This window comes from Macrotis lagotis, chromosome 1 (assembly GCF_037893015.1).
Source record: "Macrotis lagotis isolate mMagLag1 chromosome 1, bilby.v1.9.chrom.fasta, whole genome shotgun sequence".
In the NCBI taxonomy this organism is placed as follows: Eukaryota; Metazoa; Chordata; class Mammalia; order Peramelemorphia; family Peramelidae; genus Macrotis; species Macrotis lagotis.
Window position 1 is genome coordinate 689951578 of NC_133658.1, and position 19963 is coordinate 689971540.

General features: G+C 34.8%; 1 protein-coding gene across 8 annotated transcripts in view; it reads right to left on the reverse strand.

Annotated features, from left to right (window-relative positions):
• The window catches only part of RAPGEF4 (Rap guanine nucleotide exchange factor 4), a 351048-nt gene that overhangs the window by 154403 nt on the left and 176682 nt on the right, over nt 1-19963 (reverse strand). For 5 of the 8 annotated variants that reach the window (XM_074215700.1, XM_074215699.1, XM_074215697.1 and 2 more), the window contains 2 exons: nt 19481-19553; nt 14626-14690 (listed from right to left, as the gene is read on the reverse strand). In XM_074215700.1, coding sequence (XP_074071801.1) covers nt 14626-14690; nt 19481-19553 — 138 coding nt within the window. The remainder of the gene's footprint in view (nt 1-14625; nt 14691-19480; nt 19554-19963) is intronic. The other 3 variants (XM_074215698.1, XM_074215702.1, XM_074215701.1) reach the window with 1 other exon arrangement.

Below are 19963 nucleotides of genomic sequence, written 5' to 3' on the forward strand. Positions count from 1 at the left end.
TTTGCCACCACAAACAGGGCTGCTATGAATATTTTTGTACAAGTGATGTTTTTACCCTTTTTTCATCATCTCTTCAGGGTATAGACCCAGTCGTGGTATTGCTGGATCAAAGGGTATGCACATTTTTGTTGCCCTTTGGGAGTAATTCCAAAATGTTCTCCAGAAAGGTTGGATGAATTCACAGCTCCACCAACAATGTATTAGTGTCCTAGGTTTCCCACATCCCTTCCAACTATTGATTTTCTTAGAGAAGTTCCCTCTTCAGGAAATTATCAGACTAAGGAAATCAAAAATCCCATATAAAAAAATAAAAGACTTTAAAGATAGATGACAGGCTTGTTTGGTAGAGTTGTAATAGAATTGATTGGTTCAGATTTATTAGTAAATGTGGAGAAAGGTGGAAAGGAAGCACAGAAGAGAACTGCAAAGACTATGAAAATGTGGGTAGAAGGGAGCAATAAATGGTAACTCTCTAGGGCACAAAACCTATTTTTGAGGTCTTTAAGACTTGAACTAAAGATAAAAAGACAGAAAAATACTATCAGAACATTATGGATTTATGTAAATATATTTTAAACATATTGTGTAATTTCTATATGACCCAAGCTTCTTCAGTCCTTGGCATTCTACACACTTCTCTCTGAGCAGCTAGATAACACAATGGGCAGAGCACTGACCCTGAAGTCAGGAGGACCTGAGTTCAAATCTCGTCTCAGACACTTAATTACCTAGCCGTGTGATTTGGGCTAGTCATTTAATCCTGACTGCCTGGCATCCAGGGTCATCTCCAATGTCCTGATTCATATCTAGCCACTGGGCCTAGATGATTCTGAAGGAGAAAGTGAGGTTGGTGACTTAACACAGCACCCCTCACTCACATCCAATTCACGGACTTGTCATGGCATTACCTCCCTGATGTTGTGGTCTTCAAAAATGAAGGACAAACATTATACTTCTCTATCCTTAGATAAATTCATTTACCCCCTCAATTTCAATTACCATTTCTAGTCAGATGATTACCAAATCTATACCTAGCCTAGTCCTCGTTCTCAAGCTCTAGTTCCACATTTCCACTTGCATGATGAAAATTTCCATTTGGATATCCTGTCATCAATTCTAACTCAAGATGCCTAAAACTGACCAGCCTTTCCCTCCCAAATCCATGCCACATCAGGTTCCTCATTCTCTCAGACACTTTCTCAGGGTTGGGAATCTTAATCACTTGGAGTCTTCTAATTCCTTTACTCCAGTCAGTCACTAATCCTGTCTATTTCTCCATTCAAAGTATCTCTGCTACCCATTCCTTCTTCATTTCCTCTAATTACCACAATCATTCAAGGTCCTAACTTCTCATGTTTAAAAGATGCCTAACTGCTCTATTTCCCTATTTTTAATCTTTTACTTTATAATAACCCAGGAAAGTTCATTTTTTTAGTCCTTCTGGGCCTCATTGCCCAACTAAAACTTGTCAAAGGTTGAGACAAGTTTTGACAAGCTTTTATTGGGCAATACAACTCAGAAGAGTCAAAAGGACACTCCTGCTCTAAACTATCCTGGTACTGAAGTCTACTGTATTAGAAATATACTTTAAGTCTACAAATAATAAGTCAGAATTGAGTTTAAAATTATCCAAGTTCACTAATGATTAAACATGATATGAATATACTAATTCTGCCTCAACATCACAACTGGAGGAATTTGTCAATATTTATATTTATTGAATCCACCACATTCTGACTTCTACATAGTTTTCTAGTTTTTTCTTCACTGCTTTTCTAAACAAATCAGTTTTCTCACTGTCTCAAACTCCCCCCCCCAAAAAAAACCCAAACAACAATAAAAACCCCTTCTAATTTCCCATTTCTGTATTTCTGCTCTTATCATTCATTGCCCCCTATTGTGAGCTACTTCCTCTTTCACATCTCCCTTATTCCATGAAACCCTGCCTGACTTCTTCAAATGGAAATCAGAGAATCATAAAATTTAATATCCTCATTTCACTTAAGTAATCTTTTCTCATCTGAATTCCTACAGTATTTCTTTTCAAGGAATTTTCATTGGCATTTAAGTATTTATCACCTGTTATTGGGAGCTTTCTTTTCATATATAAATGTGTCTTATCTCTCCAACATGGAAAAGTTGGGAGAGACAAATTTTTTAGGAGAGTTTAGTTTCAGATACATTGAATTTCAGGTGATGATAAATCTTCCATTTAGATATGTTCAAAAGATGACTGGAGATATGAGACCAGAGTTCATATAAGATGCCAACCATGGAAACATGGATTTGGGAGAAAAAGAATGAAGGAAGGGTGGATATTGATAATTGTCACTATAATAAAATATACTCTAAGATGTGAAAGAAAATTGAGGATAAACAATGGGTCACTTAATTTGCCAGCAAAGATGATGTTAGTAATATTAAAGAAAATCTTTTTTTCCAATCAGACTGGTAGCCCAATTGTAAGGATTCAATAATAAACAAGGGAATTAAAAATAAAGACAGGGGTTAGAAATGCACTGAGCAGTGAAAGGAAAGAGAATAAATATTTTATAACCCTTAGTAGTAATAGCAGTAATAGTGAACTATTATAGCAGTTTCAGATTTTCAAAGCTCTTTATAAATGTTATCCCATTAGGTCTTATGACAATCTTGTGGGGTTATCTTCATCTCACAAATAAGGAAACTGAGGCTCAGGGATGCAATTTGGAAGCATCTGAAGTAGGATTTGATCTCTGATCTTCCTGACTCCAACCAGAATATTATTCATTACACCTATCCTATCCATTGTTCTACCTAAACTTTATCCATTACACTTACATTACACTACCTAGTTACCTTGTAGTAGTGCCAACAGTAGCAGTAGTGATAATAGTCATAGTTGTGGTGGTAGTGGTGGTGGTAAAGATCAGTGAAAATGCTAAGTTGCATGGTAGTAGTGATGATTATATGAATACTAATAGCAATAATGATGTATTATATTGATAAGTGCTTTATAACTTACAAAACACTTTACAGTCCCTGTCTTGTTTGATCCTCAAAGCAACACTCTGAGAAAGATACCACAAATATTATTAACTTCTCATTTTACAGTTTTCCCATGGGAAAACTGAGGCTAAGAGGACTGTTGGGTAATTAGCAGAACAAGTCTGAAAGGATTAAATAAGCCTGGAGGTAAAGAGGGCAATCCAAGCTGAGATCTGAGTCAGTAACAAGAAGGCCCACTGGGGCTGATTTCAGTGATTTCAAAATTTCCCAGCACTTTGTTCTTAAGATGTAATCAGGGGCAATTTTCTCTCCCAGTCTTTCCACTAGTTTCTAAGCTAGCCTCCTGCCTCAATGAGTATCCATCCTACCCTGTATTACCCCTACTTCTGGAGGCCAGATCCAGGCATTGTGCCTGCTGTCTATACCTGCTACTTGTTCCAGTTATGCTGACCAGTATGCCACATTGGTGTAATGACCAGTAGCACCATTCCTAGACTTTTCTGACAGTGTTCTCACCTGGTTTGAACTTGGGTTCACACTCAAGAGTTCAGGTCTTTAGGACTAATGCAGCCCCTAATTCAATCAGTGACCTTAGATTCAGTCAGCTATTCAATAAACATTTAAAAAGTGCCTATAAATTAGTAGGGGGTGGTGGTGCTGAGGGCTGGGCTTACAAAGAAAGTAGAGTAGACCCTGCTCTCAAATAGTTTGTGATTCAATGAGGAAAATAATAAGCAAACGGCTATGTACAAACAAGCTATGATAAATTGAAGATAATCAACTGAAGGAAGGTACCCAGAATTAAGGGGGTGTGGAAAGAATTCCGGTAGAAGGTGAAAAAGTTGAGATGCAGAGATAACATAGTCATTGGGGGATGATCAGTGAAAATGCCATTTAGGAGATGGAATGACTTATCTGAGGAAGAGCAAAGAGGCCAGTATCACTAGATCATGGAGTATCTAGGGAGGGAAGGGGCATAATGTATATGAAGAAGACTGGAAAGGTAGATGGAGGCAGGTTATGAAGGGCTTTGAATGCCAAACAGAAGATTTTTGAATGCAAAAGAAAACCACTGGTGTTTATGGAAGGTTGATTGAGGAAGGGGATAGTGTCAGACTAATACTTTAGGAAGATCATTTTGGCAAGTGAATGGAGGATAGAAGACGTCTGTGGCAGGGAGACCCACCAGTACTATTTCAAGACTGCAGAGTTGAGGTGATGAGGGCTTGCATAATGACCTATAAGCTTCAGTATTCATGTCTATAAACTTATGAAACTGGATTTTGTGACAGCCTTCCTCCAGTGAGGTCACAGATAAATTCACAGTCATGGAACCCAACAGCTACAGTATCCTGTGTGATTCAGAAACTGAGCTGGATCAGTGAGAATGTTAGGCCTGTTGGAGAAGAGAGTTCAGGCCAGGTATGGGGCTTGAATGGATGATTTTGGAGGCTCCCTCTACCCTAAGCTTCTGTAACTGAAATGATGGCTTTCAAAGATTAAGCAAGCCTTAGCTTAATGTTTGAAATGTCAAGTTACTTTTGGGACCACCAGAGGGAGCCCGAGTGTTTCATGAGTACACATAACCATCAAGAGTATGGAAAAGGAGATGAACATAAAAGTTATGATGCTAAATCATGAAATATTACCTATTTTTAGTGAGATTTTTCTTTAATTTATGGAAAAACACAAATTGAGGATTTGCAGCCCATCAAACACTGGGCACTACAACTCTGACATTTGAAAGAGAAAGGTTGATAAAAATAGACAGAAAAAACCAAGGTCCAAAGTTGAACTTTGCTGGTCCAATATCCAGGCTTTTCCATTCCAGTCAGCCCTGGACGTGCTCTTTCGTTCTGTGCTTTGCTTTGAAGTGACAAGAGTGACCATTGGACCTAGTTCATCTTTATTGTGAACTTGGAAGGAAGTTTCGGGTGTGGTTTCCTCATATTGTTTATGACCAAGCTATCAAATTAGAGTACCGGGTAAACACTTAAGAGATTTTTATTTCTTGCTTTTTGGTTGGGTATCAAACTGTTTAGACATTAAAATGAATAACTGCCTATAACTCTTTGGCAGGAATAAGGTTATGGGGAAAGCACTAGATTTGGGAATCATAGAATTATTATCAAAGGTACCTCTATTTTTCTAGCTATCCAGGTTTGAAATCTTGGATCCTCACTGACATTTATCCTACACATACAATCTGTTGTTAAATTGCTTATCATTGCTGTCTTAATAATATCTCTCCTATATATTTCCTGCCCTTTATTCATATAATCACTATTCTCATAAGAGACCTTCATTACCTTTTTATTTATTTCTAATATTGAAATTTTTTAAGTTCTATACTTCTATTCTATACTTCACTCTCATCCATCTCTTACTCCTTGAGAAAGCAAGCAATATATCAATTATACATGTGAAGTCATGCAAAACATATGTCTATATTAGGCATGATAACAAAACCAAGGAAAAGGTGCTTTAATCTGTATTCAGACTTCTTAGCTCAGACTATTGCCTGTTAATTGGTCTCCCCACTTCAATCCATTCTCCACTGTCAAAAGTGATTTTCCTAAAATGCAGGCCTGACCATTTTTTACTTCTCCCACTCAATACACTACAGTAACTCCCTATTACTTAAAGAATGAACGATACCACCTGACCGCTTTTCAACCTTTCCAGACTTCTTATACTCGATTCCCTTCCATACACTCAACAATCTGGCCATATTGGCCTTCTTAATGTTCTTCATACATTAAACCCTAGGCTCTCAACTGTGGATTTGCATTGGCTATCCTGTATATTTGGGCATGGACATGGTTCATGATCCATTATCTTAACTTCTTAACTTTTCTGACTTCTTTCAAAACGCAACTCAAATCCCATCTTCTGCAGAAGGCCTGTATCCCTCTTTTTCATTCCCTGATTAATTAATTAATTACCTTTCATATTTTATTTGTGTATACATATTGTGTTCTTCAGGAGAATGAGTTCTTGAGGGTATGGGCCTGAGTTTCTACAATTGAAAAATGAGGAGTTGGACTAGACCATCTCTAAGATTGTTTCCCCTTCTAAAATTCTGTGGTTCCTAAGGGAGTGAATCAAATACTAAGGGAACTGTTTTATGTTCTACCCCTGTCAGCTCCAAGTATAAATCTGATTTCAAAGGTGAAATAAGGATTTTCCAAAGGATTCACAAACTATAAAACTATTCTGAGATGATGGGTTTAGACTAAAGTGTCTCTCACAGTCTAACTAAGAGTAACAACATATAATGGGGGTGAAGGGTACATTTAATCTTCTTAGTATGCTACTGCATGTTTCAAGTTGTTGCCAAATTATACTATGTAAACTTCATTTCTGTACCTCCTTGAGGACAGGGACTGATGCACTTGTTAAACTTTGACCAGGGCTGAACATTTTGGTTTACATATAGTAAAACTTAATTTGTTGAATCAAATTGAGAGGACTTGAAGTTAGAAATTGTCAAGCCCATCTGTTAATTCCATTAATAGAAAATGAAAATACATAGATGTCATTGTGAGACAAATGCAAAAGGAAAGTTTTAATTACTTCCACCTCTTGAAAAACATGTTTTACATCTAAGACTATCTTACCTAGGATTTGTTCCCCAGTTTAGAAATTTGGCCTATCCTGACATGATTGCATTGCCACATTGTCACATTGCCTTTCACATACTACACACTTCACAGATCGCCAGGCACATTTCAACTATTATTCAGGACTCTACAGATTGGATGATAAAAATCATTAGATTACACAGTAGAATGCCAGGACCATTGTTGGCAAACTAAAAGGAGAAAAAGAAAACATTGGCTAGTCTGAAAGCCAACCCACAAGAAAGCTGTGTGTGTGGGTAAACACACAGAACTCTACATGTGTGTGCACAGACAAAAATAATCTTTAAGCAACTTTCACCTTCACCTGCATCTCTCCTCTAGAAGATAAAGAGGCAGAGACAGAGTTCTGTAAAGGATAGAGTTCCTTCTCTAACTCAAATTTCTCAATGAAAGAAGCCAATTTCCCCCCTCTAAATGAAAATGAAAACAGTATCAAGAAGACCCAGATGCTGATACTGGATAGGGATACAATTATTGACAGCCACACCTAATAAATTAGTAAAAATTTACTGAGCACCTATGTTCTTATAATGTGCCAGACTGTGCTAATGATACCAACAAAAATCAAGTCACTCTTTTGAAAGGCAATAAAGACTCAACAGGTTTTTTCAAAGTTGATATACACTTGCTTCTAAATTTGCATCCAGATTTTTATATTGCCTTTTTCTTAGAGTTTCATTTCCATGCACAAATGAAGCACTTCATCTCTGACCCTATGATCATAGATTTAGAGTTAGAATAGATCTTAGAAATCCTTGGGTCAAACCACTTCATTTTAAAGATGAGGAGGCCTATAAAAATGATGATTTGCCCAAGTTTATCTTGGGCATTATAGTTACAAATGTAGTAGTGACAAAATAAGTACCACAAGATTAGAGTCAGGGACCAATACTAGTAGATTGAATTTAATAACATCCTCATCTTAGAATGCTTGGAGGTCCCTTTTAGTCCTCAAAAAACTATACCAATGATCCTATCAAAATAAAAGGGCATTGGCTGAATACACAACTTAATGACAAGCTTTCACACAAGGACCATCCTAGATAAGTTTGAACAGAATCATTACCATAGGTAATAGATAGATATGCACATAGGTATATGTATGTGTATAATGTATATATATATATATATATATATATATATATATATATATATATATATATATATATAATGTGTATTTGTATATAAAGATATGTATTATTATGTATGTATGTTCACCAATAGTCACTCCAGAAGAAAATATGAGTGTGGAAGAGCGATGGTCTGCATCCCTAGAAGGAAGTACTCTCACCAATGAAGTCATAGCTCTTTTGAAATACTAATGGCTTTGATGGGGGTGGTGGTGGAAGCATACTCATTAAAGATGATACCAAATTTAGCATTAGGAGCTGTGATAAGCACTTTGGGAAAATTTGACAAAAATTTTAAATGACCTTGTAGAGGGAAAAGGATAAGTCAATAGGGACAGTACAAATGTTAGGGAGAACAATAAAATATAGAGCAGTTTTTGACTTTTTCAATCAGAAAGAGAGCTATAAGTCATAGTAGACCAAACTGAATAACATTATTGTATTTTAAAATTAAAAGAAACAATAGAATATTAATACTTATAAACTGCAGTCTATAATACTTATAAACTGTGTTTGAACAGAGTTGTCTGCTGGCTGCATGGGACCTACACCATTCCCAAATTCTGCCTGAAACAAATTAAAATGTAATTGGAAAATATTTAACAAAGTAAGTAAAAATATAATATATTATTGCATCATAGATACTATTACACTTTACTAAGTATATATATATATATATATATATATACATACACACACACACACACACACACACACACACACACACACATATATATGTATATATATATATAGCTTGCAGGAATCCTTATATAAAGTTACATGACCCCCATTTCTATCTGAATTGACACAATTGATGTTAGAAGAATTATAAGCAAATTTTCCCAACATATTTAGGATACTGATCCTTTACTAGAATGCAACTTTGGAAAGAGTACTGCTAAAATAATTAAAGGGTTCAGATCAAAGATCATAGAACAAAATTTAGAGAAATCGAACTTCATCTCAAAAGTGGAGACTCTGGAGGATCTTAAGAGCCCTTAAGCCACAGAAGAGATATTTTATGAGTGTCTGTGAGTAATTCTTTGAATACAAGACAACAGGGAATAGATTAAAATCAAAATAAGAAAAGTTTAGATGTTTTAAAAGAACTCTCAACCAGAATTCTATAGTACTGGAACTTATTATGATAAGATCTTCTAAGGCAATTCTTGTGAAGATAAATACCTATCTTACTTGGATAAGTTTAATATAGTTTTCTCTTGAGGCAGTAAAATGGACTAGATAACGCTTCAAGGTTTCTTCCAGCAGTTCTTGACATTAAAATAGCAGAGCTCATACTAGGAAAGACTAAATCTAGATTAAAAGATATAATTATTGGATCAATTTGCCCAATCCAAGAAACTTTAATTCTTCAATCCTGAATAAAGCCTACTTCACAAGTAGTTTGGCCTCAGTTTCTCAAAATAGGAACAAGGAAGATGCAAATACATTAAAAGTAAATGATAGTCTATATTTTATACTTGTAATCAATTGAATCTAACAACTGAGAAAAAGAAATCACTAGAAAAATGCTTCTGAAGACAGAAATATACACTTTCATTAATGTGAAAATCAGCAATAATCTCAGTTTTTCCTGAGAGAATTATTCATTTCCTCAGCTGGAAAGACAAAGTGAAAAGCCAAAGGGGTGGTAGAGAGTAGAGAATGGAGCTAGGAATATACTTTTTAAAATTGTTTTTTTCCTTGAAATTTCAAAAAAATAGTGTCAGAAACAGTATTTGATAGTAGAAAAGGAAAGTAGAATATTTTCTTTTATTGACTATGACTATAATAAACTTTCAACAGTTGGGTTTAAATTGGGCAAACTGAACAACAGATTCATGCCCATTTTTAAAAATCAGGAAATGATAGTGAAAGATTAAAAAGAAATCATAGATTTAAAGCTGGAAAGAACTACAAAGGACATCTAGTCCAAACCCTTCATTTTATAGAGGAGAAAACTGAGAATCAGGATGGCCAAGGTCACTTGGCAACTTGAAATTTACATTCCAAGTCAAAGGTCATCTTGAACCCAGGTCCTCTGGAGTCAGTATTTTTTTCATTATACCATGTTGACAGCTTTGCTTCTTCTCCCATATCTCACCTTAAAACTTTAGCTTTGCTGTTATGGTTTTTAAATGGTATAAATTAAAAGCCCTGCACAACACTACTGTGAAATTTTAGTTAAACTGTGAATAGCAATAACTTGAATAAAAACTTGAACCAAGTTAAACCTTGGGGAGCAGTAACTTGAATAGCACAACTTATATTTTGTATACATTACAGGCCTCTATTTTTGTTTTAATTTATTAAGAAAATCAACTTTGAGAGAAAATGGAGATTAAACATTACTCAAACAAGTGTGTCAAATATATTTCCCTATACTACAGAATTCTATCTACCCTCTCATCAAAAAAAGTTGAACTTTCACTAAGTCCTTATTAAGGTTCACAATAAATACAACATATTTGGTAGCAACAAGCAGAGCCAAATTCATAGTAACCAACAAAATCAGATTTTTAAAATGTTACCTTTCAACTCTTCCTAATAGTTCTTTTATCCTTAATATTTAGATGTAAGACAACATCCCAGCACAATCATAGCAATCCACAACAGTCAACTCAGGAGTTAAAGAAAGCCCAGCTCCCTGCAGCTTGTAGAATGAGCAAGGTAGGGTGAGAGTGGGGGGCAGGAATACAAAGAAGAGAAAGATCATCAAGGGCACTACCACCCCCAGAAAGTACGGAACTCACAAATGACAAAACAAACACTTTCTCAGGGGCACCAGAGTTGAAGTTGTCCTTGAGCACCTTAGACATGAAGTCGCTGGTATTTTCCAGAAGAGTCACGATATTGCTCAGGCAGGCATATCTGCATTTTCTAATGGACTAACTTTTTAGAAAATGAAAATTTACACAACACACAATGCACAAGCTTGGACCAATAGAATTATTAGGACTAATCTTCACATGAATGATAAGTAGGCTCTCCTTCAAAATCCTAGCAGCAGGCTCTGAATGTACTTGACAATCTGTTTACATTCCAGAATTCTCTGGTATTACATCATTCTTTTAATGATCTTTGTTTGGTGTTTTTTGCTACCACTCATCTCAAGCTAGTTATATGGGAATTGCTTATATCTGTAACAGTGTAACTAGTATCACTTACATACTACAGAATTAATAATAATAATAGCCAGAATTTATATATTTCTTTAACATTTGCAAAATACTTAAAAAATATTATCTCATTTCATCATCACAACCCCCATGGGAGGTAGGTGCTATAATTTGCCCCATTTTTACAAATGAGGAAACAAAGGCAGACAGAAAGTGGAGGTTAATTAAAATTAATATATTTTCAAAGAAATTATTGAATTCCTTAAAAAAATCAACAAAACAACTCATTTTCAAGTGCTAGAAAATTGAAAATTAAGAAAAAATTAACTTAAAAAGTCTTCAAAAAAGATGTCCTTATATTTCAAAAATAAAATTTCCCTTCAATTCTCACTTTATCTAATGGATTACATATCCTTTGACTAAATCTTGAAGTATCCTCGGGGCATTGGGGCAAAAAAAAATACAATTTGGGGACAGGATCTGTGATAGTAGCTCCAATTTGTCCAAGGTTATAGGGAACTCATGGACAAAGGAATTCCTATCTACCCATATAAATCAATACCCTTTCTGCAATTTATAATAATCTCAGAAAGGTATTTCAAGGAGTAGTGTCAAATTCCCATTTTTGTATGGGAGTGGATGGGGCACTATTCATTTAGTAAGATCCCTAGAGACTGCATATTGATTTAGTTTAAAAAACAGTATTATATATATTTTATCACATTTTTATTTAATTTGTTAAATAATTCCCAATTACATTTTAATCTATTTCTGGCCACACTGAGGAGAGCTGTGGGTCTGGGTGTATTTGATACCTCTGCAAAGTGACTTTCCTAGTAAGGGGCAGAACTGCAAATCATGTCTTCCTGATTCCAAGGATAGTTCTCTAGCTACTATAATAGGCAGTTAGGTAGTATAAAGGGGTCCCACAGATAGTTCCTGGTCCCATGAACTTTGATTAGAGTATTATTCCTTAATTCCTATTAAAGCTAGATGATACAATAACTAGAATGCTGAGTTTGGTGTCAGGAAGACCTAGATTCAAATTCTACTTTAGACTCTTACTGCATAAGAGATCCTAGCCAACTTAAACTCATTGAGTCTCAGTTTCTTTATCTGTAAAATTCATCTAATAATAGCACTACATTGTAAGGTTATTGTGACAATCAAATGACATAAGATTTGTAAAATGCTTTGCAAATCTTAAAGTTCTATTTAAATACTAGTTATAATCATGCCTGAAGAAGTTCCTCTTTGGTTTCCTTTAAAAGAGAATACCACCACAATATTCTATATATTATAATTCTTTGGTTCTAACTCTTTTTGATTATTTTTTCTAATTATACTTTAGTTTACAGCATTTTAGCATCATTTCTTTCAATGTCCCAATCAGCAAAAGAATTATATATCTGCTTCTTGCAAAAAAGTAATTTTTGGAAATACAGCAATTTTAATGGGAGGTGAGATTGAGTTAGGATAAATGATGTCAACAAACAGTGGTCGGGGGGAAGACTGGTTTAATGTTTGCAAAGAGTAATTAAACTAGTAGATGTTGGAGAAATGGATTCTTTCTACAGATAATCTATTCTAAGATTGAAATTATATTGTAAATTACTTTATTTAATTTCACAAATAGAGGACCAAAGGGATTAATAGTCCTGTTGATTGTCAAAGAGGATAGAGGATAAAATCAGCATAACTCAATGGCTCTATTATCAAGGAAATATTTTACATAAAGCAACTCACTGATTCTGAGTCTAGTTTCTGAACTTCTACAACAAAAAACTGCTTATTAATTACTTGAGCATTGTTTAGCATATATACAAGCTTCTGAAAAGTTTCCCAACAGCAAATTAAGGATATGGGTGTCTACTACCTTTGTTGGTATCTGTGTGTGTGTGTGTGTGTGTGTGTGTATGTGTGTGTGTGTGTGTGTGTGTGTATGTGCACATTTTAGGGCCTGAAATGTCTCCCATGGAGGAGGATGGTATGGAGGGTCATAAAACCTCACAAAAACTGTCCTAGTTATGATCGACAATTCCTTAAACATGACATTTAAGCATAAGAAATTAAATATATTTAGTAATTATTTACACATAAATTAACTAATTTCAATACATAAAAGCTCAACCATTTCCAGTCCTTTCTTTTTTTTTCTTTTTTAGTTTTTGCAAGGCAATGGGGTTAAGTGGCCTGCCCAAGGCCACACAGCTATGTAATTATTAGGTGTCTGAGGCCCGATTTGAACTCAGCTACTCCTGACTCCAAGGCCAGTGCTCTATCCACTGCGCCACCTAGTTGCCCCTCCAGTCCTTTCTTTAAAGTTGTTATTAGGATTATTAATCTTTGTTCATTCATCCTCATTTACTTTTCCTAAGTGATCAACAATGAAACCTTAATAGTATGTTTTCATCTTATTCAAAACACATTTTTTTTTGTGTGTGAAGTTTATAAAGGAAATGGAAGACAATAATGATAAAAAAAAAGACGATAAATTGATGATGGAGAGAAAATTCCTGTTGTATGTTTGGAAGAGAAAGCATGATTTAAAAGAGGGATTCTTAACCTGAAGCATTTGAATTTATTTTAAAATTATTTTTATAATTATTTCAACTTAATTTCTTTCATTTAAAATTCTGTGTATTGTATGTTGCATGTTAAAAAAAAGATTATTCTGAGATTTTGCTAGATTGCCAAAGGGTCCCTTCACAAAAAAGAAATGAAAAACCTCTCCCTGGTTTAGAACACACTAAGATTCAAAGGAAAAACACTAAGAAAGCGTAATATAAATGTGAGCTGCAATATCCAACAAATTTCTATACACATTTCTCAGCAGAAAAGAGAGACAATAAAAATTTTAGTCAAATTTCAGGAAAGTAAGGCAAAAAGTAAAATTAGAACAATAATTCTATGATATTACCATATAAGAGTGTATATATAAGGGAGCTCATGTGAACAGTACTAAAGCATTTGAGAGACTAATCACATTGAATAGAACTTCAAATTAATTATTTTCTCTCTGTTTCAACTGATAACACTTCTGGGTTGTCATGGAGATTTAGGTATCCATGGTGTCATCTTCAATTAATTTTCCTTTTCAAAGATTTTAAAAACAATCACAATTGTTTAGCTGGATGTAAAGATGCTGCCGTTGAATGAGTCAAGAGACTATGACTAAGTACTATCTAATTGGGTTTGAACTAAGCCATTCACCTTCCACCTGGTTACTCTCAAAAGAAACAGAACGAAAAAGTTTGTCATGTTTGAGAGACGGGATATGAGGAATAGCTGAATGACCTCACCTGTTGGTATGTCTACAGATAATCATTTGACCTCAAATCTCAGATTTCAAATTGCTCCTACTAAAACAACAATAACAACAACAGACACCAACCACAAATAAAAATAATCCTCTGTGTCCTGAAAAATGGGGATAAGTTTTATCACTGCTAACTATTCCAACCAGGGGTGCAAAAACTGAGAAGTTTGGTGAAGACATACTGAATCTCTTTCCCCCCAGAAAAATTATTCACATGCACATTTATGACAAGTAAAGTATGCTACCTTCTCATTCACTCCTCAGACCAAGTTTTTCATCTTCTATTTCCTATTTTCCTTTTTTTTTCAATTTCAAAATTTTTCACCAAAGCTGGGAAGATGTAGAGAGCAGAAGATATTATGGCTTTTTTTTAACGTGGAGAAACTTAAGGGGCTCTCTCTGGTGGTAAAGTTATTATTTTTTACCTTATTACAGTTTTTAGAAGCTGAGCAGAGATTGCTGCTACTCACATTCTCCTTGTCAGGCATCCCTGGGGGAAAGAAAAAAAGAACAGAATATGAAATATCAGGGAAAGTTGGAAACTTTCAAGTCCTCAACCTCTTAAATGCTATCACCAAACTAAGAGACAAGTTTGGAGAAATTAATCCATATTTTAGGTGGAGTAAAATATTAAATGTGGTATTTACAATCTTAAAAATAGTAGCAGGGGTGGCTAGGTGGCACAGTGGATAGAGCACTGGCCCTGGAGTCAGGAGTACCTGGGTTCAAATCCAGTCTCAGACACTTAATACTTACCTAGCTGTGTGGCCTTGGGCAAGCCACTTAACCCCATTTGCCTTGCCAAAAAAAACCCCTAAAAATAGTAGCAACTTTTCAAAATACTTTTAAAAATAATGAATGAGAAGTGGGATAGGATTATTTTTAATAAAATAATAAAATATGAATTTACGCTTGTATCTTAAAATGTTGTAATATTTTCATCACTTTTCCAAGAAGGCAGAATTCATTCCAATGTACTACTGGCTACATTTCCTGACATGTCTATCATCAGACAGCAAAATGTAGCTCCTGTTTCTCCTCTGCTTCTTCTCACTCTTGGGATTGCTAACCCTGAGTCAACATGATGAGTGAATGGCATGATGAAGGAAGCAGTAAAAAAGAGCCAGCTTGCAAACAAGACAATGATGTGAACAGTTTCTAGGAGCCAAGTGTAGCTACACTGAGAAGGAAGCAGATAATTCTTAGGCACACACAGCTTAAGGGGATAGTCCATGTCATTTATGTTAAATGTGTGATTTTAAAATACAGTACATAGAAAATCAACATTGTAGCTAAATTGTTTTACATCAAAAATGCTATTTGTAAATGTATATGATACATGTATATCTAGGATAGCCAGTGTACATGAACAATGAGTTGGGCTTAGAGTTGAACAGAAGGGTAAATTACTTTCAGAAAATGGCAAGCTTCTTTAACTGAACCCAAAGTTTCCCTTAAAGTAAACGTCCAACTTTTCATTACTAACATTTCACTGATGTTCCTAGGCCGTAATAAGATATTTGATCTCACACTCTAGAATAGATTTTAGGAAGATATATTTTGAAGACTTCAAAGGAAAGATAGATAGGATTCCTTAGATAAGAATTCTCTAAGGAAAGTCAGCCAGGAGAGAGGAATTTCTGAAGAAACAAAGAGGAAATTGCAGTGGAAAAAAAAAAAGAATTACTTGGAGATTGATTTGTATATACTGAGCTCAGATTGTAAAATACATGCACAGAAGCTGATCAGATGTTCATACTAAGAATGACACCAATATGGTGAATTCCAGGAGCAGGGGATTACTGGGCTGTCTAAGGAGGGGTGACAGTCCAAGATGGAAATAACTATCATGTTGATCAGCAAATGAGATGGGACCTATCAGAGGCAGCTGCACTTCTAGTCTCAAAGTAAAATAAAACAAAAACAAAATATATAGACAGAAGATGGAAGCAAGAACATATAACAAAGAATGAACATAAGATTTGGGGATTTTTTTTTGTAAAAAAGTTGCTAAACTCAAAGTGAGATGAATAAGGCTGGTGAGGAATCTTAACAACAAAATGTTATTGTTGTTGGTGACATTGTTTTTATGGGAGCTAGATAAAGTTATGATTACTAATAACAGAGAGAAGAAAGAACTGCCTAATTCTTTTGTTTCTATTTTTTTCTGCCGAGAAAGTTCATCTTTGCACTGAAGATGATAAAACAAAAATAGTTAACAGGAAAAAAGAAATAGTGTGTGAGTACCTACTTGCCCTTGGTGAACTTAAGTCTTCTGAAGGTAAACTATGTCCTTGGGTATAGAAAGAATTGGTGGATATAATTATTGAGTTTAGGGATATCTGAAAGTTTGAGCATAATTGGAAAAGTATCATGGAATGGAGAAGGGCAAATATTCTGATTTTCAAAAAGGGTAAGAGAACAGAATCTAAAGACTATAGATTGGTGAGTTTGATTTTTATTCCTAGGAAAATGTTGAAATGAATCAATAAAGAAGTGGAATCAGGAATAGAGTAACCTCCCCAATCTGACAAAACACATAAATAAGCCCATAGAAAGCACGAAAAGCAGAATAACCCTGTCAGAGTAAAACTAGCAAGAATTGCCAAAAGCCCCTTTCCTACAGTGATGAGCTTGAATATCTAGTAGATAGTAGATCTAGTAGCTTTTAATTCTTCAGAAGTCTTCCCTCCACCCAACAAGCATGAGTCAGCACTATTGTCCAGGTCTAAGCTCCTCTGCCTTTTCTCTCAATTCCTGATCCTGCTAGACCCAATTAAAAACCCAATAAAAAACCCTTCAGACTTAAGTGATTTAGTGGAAGCTACCCCATTCTATATGGAATCCCCTCAGGGTTTTCAATTATACCCAAGGGCCCAATCAACCTGTTACCAGCATCATTCTTAATTGCTCTTCATTTTGTGAGTATTTCCCCTTAATATTGTTATCTTGCCTGGCTATCTTATTTCTTGAACAGCTGAGTGTCACATTCAGAACTTCCCTAAGTCTGTGTTAGGATGAATTGTTAATAAATATCTAGAAAAAGAAGCAGTTATAATGCCATCATGGCATCATTAAGAATGGCTCAAAGCATATTAAATTTATTTCCTTTTTATTGATGGGGTTAATAAACTAGCAAACTGAAGAAATGTTTTAGATACATTGATGTAGCATTTGGGCAATATCTAATACTACTTATATAGAAGAAATGAGATGTTTATACTTGGGATTATTTCTTGACATTTGATCCTTGATTTAGGGAGAAATGTGGACTAGATGATAATATGATTACATGGATTTGAAAGTGGTTTAGTGACCAAACTCAAAGAGTAATCATTAATGGTTTAATGTCTATTTGGCAGGATATATGTTTCCAGTGGAGAAACTCAGGAGCCCCTGTTTTGGTCCTGTGCTATGTGAAAATTTTATCAATGGTTTGCTAAAGGCTTAGGTGATGATACAAAGCTGAAAGGAATATTTAACAGGACTGGATAAGATTGGGTAAGAATGAAATCCAATAGAGTAAATGTAAAATCTTATAGCTGGATCAAAAAAGGTGACTTCACAGATACAGTTTTAGAGGGAATACCTCCAGTCAACTGGCATAGAAGACACTGTAAATAGTTCAAGGTGATACTAAAGAAGAAATGGAGGGTTAGAGAAATTCAGAGTTTAAAAGCAAAAATGGGATAGGAAAGTAATCCAATGAGCAAAAGGAGCATTTTTTAAAGAGTAAGATAGGTTTTAAGATATTTATAAATTGAAGAAAAGAATCAGTAGAGAGGAAAAACTTGAAGACGTGAGGAAGAATATTTGTTCCTCACATACAAGGACAAAGCAAAAGGGAGATAAAAATGCAGAAAATGTATGAGGTGAAATGAAGAAGAGTTGGTTGGAAGAGTCACTCAGATGTTCTTGATCTGCTTAGTAGATTAAAGTAGAAAGTAAAATCATTGGTTAAAAGTAAGAAGAGTAGAGGCAGATTTGGGGACATGAATATGTTAAAGGTTTGAAACAATTACAATAAAGTTCTTAGGTTTGAGGGGTTTATATACACCTTTGTACTTAGGTGTTGCGATAGTAAAACATTAAAGAATGCATGCTGTGTTGTGTATGTATAAAGTATACTATTAAAGACTCAGAAATGCTCTATTTTCTCAGAATTTATGAAAAAACTTCCAGGACCTTAAAATGAAACTAAAGTTCCTGTCATGCATCGATGGATAACTAACCTTCAGTTACTCCAACATTTCATCACGTCTGTAAGACCAGCATTATCCACTAAAACAGATATTGGCACAGAACAACCCTTCTTTTTATGTTTAGGTAAAGATTGATCTTTTACCAAAGGTGTAGAATTTGCAGAGACTTGGATTTTATTCCAGTAAATAATGAATCAGTATGCTCTTTGAATCATTATACTCTCCTTGATCAATATAATAAAAAATGTATAATAAGTAAAAGCAGATTTTGCAGCCCCAAGCAGCTCTGAGTTCTTAGGTATTAGAAGCTGTATAAGGCAAAGATAGCCCCTGATACCATTTTTAATGAAGTACAGCATGATAAAGGATTTTACTGAAAAATGAAAACCTTTTATAAAGATATTTTGTGTTTTAGGCATCATATGTCTTTACAGAATAGCTATTGGTGCAGGAGAGAAAGTATTGGCATTGGACCTATGGCTAGAAGACCTGAGTTTGAATCCTACCTCAGTCACTCAATAGATGTGTGGCCTTGGGTTCTATGCTTCAATCCTCTCATCTATAAAATGAAGATATTAATAGTATCTCATAGGGTGTGAGGGAGTTGAGATTACATAATGTATTAAAGTGCTTTGCACCATGTAAATGTTATCTTTCTTTTTGTTGTTCAGTCATAGCTTTTTATGACTCCATTTGAGATTTTCTTCACAAATATACTAGAGTGGTTTGCCATTTTTTTCCTCTAGTTCATTTTACATATGAGGAAAGAGGCTAAGTGATTTGTCTAGGGTCACACAGCTAATAAGTGCCAAAGGCCAGATTTGAACTCAGGAAGATGAGCCTTTATGATTTCAGATCAGGGATTCTATCCACTGCACCACTTAGCTGTACAAATGCTAGCTATGTACAACTAATAGAGACACATCCTGCATAAACCAAGATCATAAATATACTTTAATTTTTAAAATAAATTGAATATACACATGATTCTGTATCCATCATGCTGATAAACCATCACAATAAGTATACATATGTATTTTAAATTTTTAGGCAAAATAATTTCAAATTCTTTACTTACTATCATTGTTAGCGCTGGTTTCCATAACACCATAAGGAGGAGCCAAAAGTCCTGCCATATACTGCCGATATTTCTGAAAGAGAATATGATAAACTAAATACCATGGCATTTATTCCTTTTGCACACTCACAGATTTGTACTTTTAAGACAGCAACTTTGGGTCTCATTAAGCAGCTGAAATGTATATTTATAGACCCATAAATTTGCTCTTTGATGACATAAAATATGTCTGTCTTTCAAGTAAGGCTCCTGTGGGATAGGATTGTGGGTATTCTCACACCTTGGAGAATTATATCACAGGATATCATTTACATATTTCTGTCTGATTGATTGATTGAACAAATCCCTCACCATTCCTACATAGAATCAGTTATTTGTAATGAGAAGAGTTAATAATTGCAACACTTGAATTTTTTAATAGCTGCACATCACTAAAAAAAGAGCAGCTTTCTTAATAGGTGAACCTCACCAAATTAGCTTACT